Here is a 9314-nt window from a genome sequence, read left to right on the forward strand (position 1 = left end):
TTGCCGAGAGCCAAATTTCGGGCTCTCGGCAAAGAAAGCTTTGCCGAGAGTCGGCCCTCGGCAACGGTAGGCCGTCGGCAAAACCATATTTGCCGAGGGCCAGGCCGTCGGCAAAGAATTCCTCTCGGCAACCGGGCCCTTTGCCGAGGGTCCGGCCGTCGGCAAAGAAAGGCCGTCGGCAACCTGTGACGGCAGGCAAACGGCCTTCACCTGCCGTCTGTTTTGCCGAGGGTCAGAATTTGGCCCTCGGCAAAGAATTACTTTGCCGAGTGTCGTTTCTGTGCCCTCGGCAAAATATTTTTTTTTTGCTTTTTTTGCTTCCAAATTTTTTTCCTGGGTTTACTGTTGTACCTTAAAGTACATATTAAAATTTGGAGCTTTTTTGATTTTATTAGCTATATTTAATAAGTTTATTTCATTTACTTGAATTCTTCCCGGTAATTCAAATTTGAACTGTAGGTGCATCGAATATTGGAATTGAGTGATTCAAAAAATCATATTCATGGTATTGCATGTGGTGTGAGACCGTATCCAGTGACAGATGCCAAATTTGGCGCATCGTTTTCACGGAACACGGCGAGGAACTTGCGTGTAAAGTATTTTTAAATTATATAAAATGGAAACGAAGTCCAAAATTCATGAAACTTGTCGAGGTGTCATTTCATCGCATGTATAGGCTGTGATAAAAAAATGAGTGGATTTCGAGCAAGTTGCGACGTCCGATGCCTAAAACTCAGACATCTATGTCTTTTAAATATGTCTTTTAAATATTATTGTTAGCCACTAGAAAATTTTTGGGAAAAAAACAAAAAAAATTTGTATTTGCCAAGAGCCTCAAAGGGCTCTCGGCAAAGAGTTTTTTAAAAAAAAATAAAAAACAACTTTGCCGAGAGCCCGGATCTGGGCCCTCGGCAAAGAGTTTTTTTTAAAAAAAATAAAAAACAACTTTGCCGAGAGCCCGGATCTGGGCCCTCGGCAAAGGCCCAGTCCACATAGACCGGTCACGGCCCAGTCAGCCTTTCCTCTCAGCCGCGCGCCCCGCATCCCTTCCTCTCGCCGCCGCCGGTCCCCTGCGCCGCCGCAGCCTCTGCCCCGCCCCCGCCCAGTCACCGCGCCGCTGTAGCCCGCCCCCGCCCCGTCCCTGCGCCGCCGGAGGCGGCCCCCGCCCCGTCCCCGCGCCGCCGTAGCCCGCCCCCACCCCGTCCCCTCGCCGCCGAAGCAGCAGCTCGGCCCGCCGAGCGCCGTCGTCATCGGGGCCGCGTCGTCCCCCGCCTCGGCCGTCCCCGGCCGGCCCCGCGCGCCCCCGGCCACGCCCGCCGGTGGCCCACCCCGCGGCCAGCGCGTCCCCGGCCGGCCCCGCGCGCCCCCGGCCACGCCCGCCGGTGGCCCACCCCCGTGGCCAGCGCGTCCCCGGCCGGCCCCGTGTGCCCCCGGCCACGCCCACCGGTGGCCCACCCCCGCGGCCAGCGCATCCCCGGCCGGCCCCGTGCGCCCCTGCCGGCCGTGCAGAGAGCATTTGGAGGAGGAAGGGAGAAGAGGAAGGGAGAAGAGAGGAGGGGAGAAGGAGGGGAGAAGGAGAGGCCGACGACCGTCATGCCCCCACGTCGTCGCGTCACGCCGAGCGGTCGTCGCTGTTTTCCCCGCGTCTAGCCAAAGACGAGGGTGATCCTGACTCCGCGTCGCCCGACTACACTGCCACCCAAGGTAAAGCCCCCCTCCCACCTGTTGCTGGCCTTCGTGCCATTTCTGGATTGGTGGGCCTTCGTGCCTTTTGTGGATGTGTTGGCCATCGTGCCATATGTCGCTGTGTCGGCCATCGTGCCGAAATTGTGGATGTCGGCCATCGTGCCGTCTTTTTCCTTGTAGGTTTTGGAAGCCTCCCCGTACAGGGGAGGTTCTGCCAAAATTTTGAACTTATAAATTGTGTTTCTTGTTTTGCAGAGAAGAGCCCGACGGAGGGGACCCGGAGTACCCCGAGCGTCTTCCTTCGGGTCTGCCTGCACCGCGTCACCTCTCCACTCCACCGCCACCCTAGGTATAAGCCCTTTGTCCGTAACCCTAGCTAGATCGCGTAAACCAGTTAGGCAGTCTCCCGTCCGAAAGAGATACGGTCGTAGGTATGCGGATCTCTGCATATCTGCGACCGTATCTGTTTTGGATTGTCCACGTTATTTGGACAGCCCGCGGATGCGTAGATGATTTAGTTTGTATGGTCCGGTCCGGTCTGAGATGGAGTTTCGGCAGCACCTCCCTGTTGTTCTCCAGATACACACTCTCCCTTCCAGGACGTGTATCGGGAGAACAAGCGGGGATGTGCTGCCGAAATTCTATCTCGGATTGGAGCGGAGCATGGAAACTAACCTCATCTACGCATCCGCGGGTGGGATTAGGATCTATCCCTACCTATTAGATAGTAGGCAAGCAGGTGCATATGCTATTGATGGTTATATTACTCTGTTATATATATGGTAGATGATGGATAACCGTGATTGGATGTACACGGGCCGCCGTAGTCAGAATCAGGTCACTCGTGAATGGATACAGAAGACTGAGGATTTCTTGGACAAAGCATTTGGTGTGGGTGCTCAAGCAGCGACAGAGGTGTGGTGTCCCTGCAGCGAATGTGCAAACAGGAATAGGAAAACCAGGAAGGTCATTGAGGAACATCTTTGCAAGTTTGGGTTTACGCCAGACTATACCCGGTGGGTGTGCCATGGTGAAGGCCATCGTATTAGAGATGAGGCATTGAGGCCACGCTTGGAGGAGTTTGATAGTGATGGCGGGGTACCAGACATGATGGATGACTTCCACCAAGCACACTTCGGTGTACGATGTACGGACGAAACCGAGGAGCAGGAGCCAGAGGAAACCGCAAGGGCATTCTATCGCATGATGGAGTCAGGCTAAGAGGCCCCTTCATGACAAGACAAATGTTTCTCAACTCGATGCCATTGGATGCTTAATGGGGTTAAAGTCCATGCATAACATGAGTCGAGACTGCTTCGATAGTATGCTGGCAGGTTTTTGGGACCCTGCTTCCGGCAGATCACGCGCTGCCGAAGAACATGTACGAGTCAGTGAAGCTCCTCAAAGCTCTTAAGATGCCGTATGAGCAGATACACACTTGTGAGAACGGGTGCGTCCTCTTTAGGAAAGAACACGCAGAAGCAAAGTACTGTCCAAAGTGTAAGACCTCTAGGTATGTGGAGGTAGAATCTAGTGATGGGCAGAAGAAGCAGCTTGGAATCCCCATGAAAGTCCTACGGTACCTTCCGTTCATACCGAGACTCCAACGGCTATTCATGAGCGAGGAGTCCGTGAAACAGATGACATGACACAAAAATGGCATCCTGATACAATCCTGACAAGATGGTACATCCATCAGATGGTGAAGCATGGCAAACATTTGATGGCATTTATGCTGACAAAGCTCTAGAGGCTCGTAATGTGCGTGTTGCGTTTGCAACAGATGGGTTCAATCCTTTTGGAATGATGGCGGCCCCATACACTTGTTGGCCAATCTTCGTTATCCCCCTCAATCTCCCCCCCCGGCGTCCTTCTTCAACGTCAGAACATATTCTTGTCGCTGATAATTCCTGGTCACCCGGGGAAACATATGGGTGTGTTCATGGAGCCTTTGATTGATGAGTTGATCAGTGCATGGGATCACGAGGGTACTGACATACGATCGTGCTACAAAGAGGAACTTCACAATGCACGTTTGGTACCACTACTCGATGCATGACTTTCTGGCGTATGGTCTATTCAGCGCCTGGTGTGTCCACGGGAAGTTCCCATGTCCCGGTATGCAAGGCAGCTCTGCAGTTCATTAGGTTGAAGAGTGGTGGCAAGTTTTCCTCGTTCGACAAACATCGACAATTCCTCCCTCTTGACCATGCATTCAGACGAGACATTAAGAACTTTACTGAAAGGTGTCGTAGTGACAGACCCTGAACCGCAGAAGATGATTGGCGCTGAGGTTCTTGCTCAGATAGATGGTCTTGTCGCCAAGGAAGACGGAGTTGGTTTCGTGGGGTATGGTGTTCAACATATGTGGACTCATAAGTCAGGGCTTGGAGAGGCTTCCCTATTTTAAGCACCTGGCCCTGCCACATAACATTGATGTAATGCACACTGAGAAGAATGTCGCTGAAGCTCTCTGGGCAACACTCATGGACACTGACAAGTCAAAGGACAACCCTAAGGCTAGAGCGGACCTAGCAAGGCTATGCGATAGACCACACCTAGAGATGCGACCACCAAGAGCCGGCAAGACATGGAGAAGGCCTAGGGGCGATTACGTCTTGGAAAAGAAGCACAGGACGGTTGTAGTCCAATGGATCAAGGACTTAATGTTTCCTGATGGGTTTGCAGCGAATCTTAAGAGGGGGCCAACCCATCTACTGGCCGAGTCTTAGGGATGAAGAGTCACGACTTCCACATATGGATTGAGCGCCTTCTTCCATCGATGGTTCGAGGCTTCGTCCCTGAGCATGTCTGGGTCATGCTGGCAGAGTTGAGCTATTTCTTCCGCCAGCTTTGTGCCAAGGAGTTATCTCAAAACGTGGTGGCTGACTTGGAAAAAAGAGCCCCTGAGTTGATCTGTAAGTTGGAGAAGATATTTCCACCCGGCTTCTTCCTGTCGATGCAGCATTTGATTGTGCACCTCCCGTACGAGGCACGAATGGGGGGGGGGGCCGTGCAGAACCGCTGGTGCTATCCAATCGAGAGATGTCTAAAGACTATTCGCAAGAAATGTGGAAATAAAGCCAGAATTGAGGCTTCCATGGCAGAGGCGTTCATTAACGAGGAGGTGTCAAACTTCACAACAACATACTATAAGGGCAACCTTCCTAGCGTGCATAATCGACCGGTCTCGTTACAATGAGGACTGAAAATAAATCTACCCTCAGCCTTTTGAAAGGGTCACTCGGAAGAGCGAGTGCATTGAGCCCAAAGACCTTGAGCAATGAAGAGTGGCGCAGTATCATGCTATATTTGTTGGCCAACCTAGATGAAGTGGCGTCGTATATCGAGTAAGTTCTCAACGAACTTGTTACTTACACCGTCACTATTCTGCATCCAACCCCGTCATGTTTCTTGTCTACACAGGGAATTTGTTAATCTATTCTGGCGTCAATCTAGGCGACCTCGCCCTCATGAAGTTGATACCATTCTTAAGGAGCGGGATTTCATTTCTTGGTTCCAAAAGAAGGTACCGTCCAACTTCCCCCTTGTTTCTTGATTTCAAGTTGGTCGTTTGTGTGAATAACATAACGCTCTAGCCTGACTTTGCAGTGCTATAGGGATGCGTCTATAAGTGCCGAATTGCTGGCAGGTTGCCGATGGCTTCAACTTTAGGGTCATGTCATGTAACGTTTATGACGTCAATGGGTATCGCTTTCACACAACAAGCTACGAGCAGAGTCGGCCGCATCGAAGGACCACAAATACCGGAGTTATGACGCCCGGAACTGATGGCAAGGACTATTATGGGATACTTGAAGAAATATACGAACTCCAGTTTCGTGGAGCCGAGCCTTTTAGTCCTGTCATATTCAAATGCCGGTGGTTTGATCCTGAGGTATCGAGACAGTACCCTCATCTTGGGCTAGTCGAGACTCGACAGGATTCCATCTATGAAGGTGATGATGTATGGATTGTGGCCACACAAGCCAAGCAAGTCTATTATAGTCCATATGCTTGCCAAACCGAGGAAAACCTTAAGGGTTGGTATGTTGTTCACACAATATCGCCGCACGGTAGACTACCTCTCCCAAACGATGAAGATTACAACTTGAACCCAGAAACACATGACGGAGAGTTCTATCAACACGAAGAGGGGCTACAAGGGAGCTTTGAGATAGACTTAACCGGGCTAGTCGAAATGGAGACAGACATCGAAAGGGTTGTGGACGAGGACTCTGGAGATGAGGTGGAAAATCCAAAGGACATAGTGTTCCTTGACCGATTACACTTAGGTGTTGATAGTGATGATGAGGAGGCGGATGAAGATTTGGACATGGTTGATAGCGATGACGATATGTACAATCCAGCTAATCCCGATCGTGGAGATCGTTTCTAATACATGTAATATTATCTGTTTTTGTAATTATATTCATTTTGCATGTAATTATCTTCATTTTGCATCTCTTTCTAATTATGTATCGTTTATATATGCTAATTGTTTTGTTCTTTTTTAATGCAGGAGATGCCACCCAGGAGGTCCGTCCAGTCTCTTTACGCCAGCCAGGAGGAGCCGAGAGGCGTCGGTTCAGCCTTCGGAGCCGGTGCCGAGGCGGAGGAGCCACAGGCGTCCGAGCAGGACGCAGCCGACTACCCCTCCGGCCGTGGAGGAGCCTGCCGCCGTGATGGAGCATGCAGATGCAGGGGGGTCCTCCTCCACCTCAGGGGACGAGGCGACTGCAGGGGGATCCACTTCCTCTGGTGTGTCGACGGTGTACTTGCGTGGTCCCGCGAAGCTCCCGCAGTCGACCAATACCTGAAGCGGCCCGCCCGCTGATCACACCCTATGGGGATAGGTAAGTAACTTAAGATGTGCTCGAAACTTCTTCATTTGAAATGTTGAAAATCAAAATACAAACTAATACTTTTTGTAATCACTTATGTAGGAACTAGAAACTTGTGGAGACTGGAGCCAAGGCACGCAAAGTGAATGGCATCCTAGGAGGTCTGTGCAGGGAGCACTACCCTGGCCTGGTGGAGGTGAGCCCGGACATGTTCGAGCCGGCCACTCAGTTCGACCACTATGAATTGGCCACCGATGCCATGGATCGTAGTGGCCACAGATACAGGAACAAGGCGGAGCGGGTCGTTCAGGGACCTGTCGGTAAGTCTTTCAGGCACACATTGTATTCTTTTAGCCATAGATACATCGTATTCATTGGGCATTCTTCTAATAAGTAATTGATACCTCGCGCCTTTATGCAGGATTTCTTTAGAATCGAGGAGGGCAAGGAGCACAGGGCGTACCAGGTGGCGGTCGCTTCTTGTAAGAAGCGCGTCACGGACATGACTTCACGACGCGCATCATCAGGCGCACATTTGGCACTACGCGAAGGTCCAAGGGCGTAGCATCAAAAAGGACGAGGCAAGACAGGTGGTGCTGACCAAGGAGGAGTACCTTGCGGTAAATACGGAACATTACTATTGATTTCTTCTGAGATTAAGTTTCCTTAATTTGATCTTCTGATATATCGTTTGCTTGATGGCCTGTAGGCGATTCCAAACTGGTGCAATCGGCATCCGGATGCCTGGGAGAGGATTGTGGACATGTGGCTCAGCCAGGACTGGAAGAAGGAGCATGATGAAGCACGCGAGCTGCCGTTTGCTGATGCAAGGAGTACCACACCATCAAGGCAGCCGCAACCTCTCTGAATTCTCAGAAGCTTGGGTAAGGCGAAACCATTTCTCTAACCTAACACTCAATTCTACAACAACTCTAACAATGTTATTGTCTTTCTCGCAGTCGGCGTCACATGGTGGCCGCCCTTGTGGTCACCTCAAGGCATATGCCTTGTCCCACTTGGGCAAGGCGACGTCCGCCACCGACTGGACCCCGGAAGTCCCTACCGAGTCGTTCACCAATGCCAGCATTGCCCCTCACATCTCTGCGTACACAGAGATGGCAAGGTCAGTCCACGGGCCAGACTACGACCCGACCATCGAGGAGCGGCTTGATCCAGAGCTCGTGATGAGGGTGGGGCAAGGCAAGAAGCACGGGCGGTTCTGGCTTGGCGACGGTGTCCTCGACACGACCTCTGTTCCTCCGCTGCACCAGATCCGAGCAGCGAGCACTGAGCTCAATGCCGGCCATACGCCAGCGCCCGACCGTGGTGTCGACACTCCAGGTAAGTGTTCTCTTCCATTCCTAGTTCTTTGACTTTTACATACCTTAGCTCCGCAATCTTGAAACATTGGCGTCAAATGTTGCAGGCACAGCTGCAGGCGATGGAGGCCGAGCGGGAGGAGCAGCGGCAGAGGCTGGCAGCTTTGGAGGCCGAGCGGGAGCTCGAGCGGCAGAGGCTGGCAGCTTTAGAGGCCAAGCAGGAGCAGGATCAGCGGCAGATGGCAGAGGTGCTCTCCTACATGCGGGGTCTTACGATGACCCAAGGTGGAACGGTCCCACAGTTCCTGCTCGGTCAGCTGCAGCCTACACCTCCACCTCAGCTTGATTCTACTCCGGTGAGTATGACAAATGTTTTAGTTTCTCTAAATGTCAAACCTAGTGAAGCCTAGTAAAACCTAATGAAACCTAGTGCTAGTGGTGATGGTGGTGGTGGCATGGTCGTGGTGGTGGCTGCGTGGTTGGTGGAGGTGGTGGCGTGGTGGTGTGGTTGTTGTTGGTGGTAGTAGTGGTGTGGTTGTGGTGGTGGCGTGGTGGTGGTGGTGGTGGTGGTGGCGTGGTGGTGTGCTTGTTGGTTAGTAGTAGTGTGGTGGTGGTGGTGTGGTCGTGGTGGTGGTGTCGCGTGGTTGGTGGTGGTGGTGGTGGTGTGGTCGTGGTGGTAAAAAGTACATGTAGTGCTTGGTTATCTATTTATGTTGTCTAACACGTTCTGCATCTTCTTTGTTTGTGTAGCGTCAGTCGGCGGCGTTGAACGACCCTAACCTTCTCATCGTCAACTCCCCAGGATCGCACGCGGCGCCTTCTCAGCCCGGACCGTCGCCGTGACCAGTTTGGCGCCTCCTATGCCTCTTGTTTATGTTGCTTGTCGAACTTTACACTTGTGGTTGTCTATGTGTCGAGATTTGTTTGTGACTTCGAACTTTGAGATGTGAATTATGTGATGTGGATGTGAATTATGTGATGTGGATGTGGTTATTGATATGTGGATGTGCTTATTGTGATGTGGATGTCATATATATGTTTATTTGTTGACTGGAAATGCAAAAAACAAAAAAAAATTAAAACTGGCTGTGGCTTTGCCGAGGGCTATGGTCATGCCCTCGGCAAAGCTGGGAATTCTGGAACACACAGAATCCCAGCTTTGCCGAGCGCATGACCATACCGCTCGGCAAAGAGGAAGCCTTTGCCGAGAGCTGAGTCATAGCTCTCGGCACAAAAAATGTCAAAAAAAATTTATCAATATTCTTTGCCAAGAGCTCTTCTGACAGACGCTCGGCAAAGTTTTTTGGAAAAAAAATTCAGAAATTCTTTGCCGAGAGCTTGCTAAGGCTCACAGCAAAGATCAACTTTACCGTGACCTCTTTCCGTCACGGCGAAAATTTTTGCCGACGGCCGGCAAATCCTTTGCCGAGAGCCCGAGATGCGGCTCTCGGCAAAGTAGCCTTTG

The 9314-nt window shown here is 51.6% G+C and overlaps 2 protein-coding genes and 1 long non-coding RNA gene across 4 annotated transcripts; 2 read left to right on the forward strand and 1 right to left on the reverse strand.

Annotated features, from left to right (window-relative positions):
• Positions 1–1012: 1012 nt before the first annotated feature.
• Positions 1013–1516, reverse strand: LOC136503076 (glycine-rich protein DOT1-like). Its single transcript, XM_066498270.1, has one exon. It carries the CDS (start codon positions 1514–1516, stop codon positions 1013–1015), a length of 504 nt encoding a protein of 167 aa, XP_066354367.1.
• A 5217-nt stretch (positions 1517–6733) lies between these two features.
• On the forward strand, positions 6734–7712 carry LOC136504388 (uncharacterized). Its single transcript, XR_010770869.1, has 4 exons — positions 6734–6850; positions 6952–7150; positions 7240–7414; positions 7490–7712. It is a non-coding gene; the product is annotated as an uncharacterized lncRNA (long non-coding RNA).
• Positions 7713–7825: 113 nt separating this feature from the next.
• Positions 7826–8717, forward strand: LOC136504259 (eukaryotic translation initiation factor 3 subunit A-like). 2 transcript variants are annotated; one of them, XM_066499118.1, is made up of 3 exons: positions 7826–7871; positions 7957–8205; positions 8600–8717. In XM_066499118.1, exons 1-3 carry the CDS (start codon positions 7827–7829, stop codon positions 8690–8692), a joined length of 387 nt encoding a protein of 128 aa, XP_066355215.1. In that variant the 5' UTR covers position 7826; the 3' UTR covers positions 8693–8717. The 2 variants fall into 2 exon arrangements, with proteins under 2 accessions (XP_066355215.1, XP_066355216.1); XM_066499119.1 differs by having other exon boundaries at positions 8606–8701.
• Positions 8718–9314: the final 597 nt, after the last annotated feature.

This window comes from Miscanthus floridulus, chromosome 14, assembly GCF_019320115.1.
Source record: "Miscanthus floridulus cultivar M001 chromosome 14, ASM1932011v1, whole genome shotgun sequence".
In the NCBI taxonomy this organism is placed as follows: Eukaryota; Viridiplantae; Streptophyta; class Magnoliopsida; order Poales; family Poaceae; genus Miscanthus; species Miscanthus floridulus.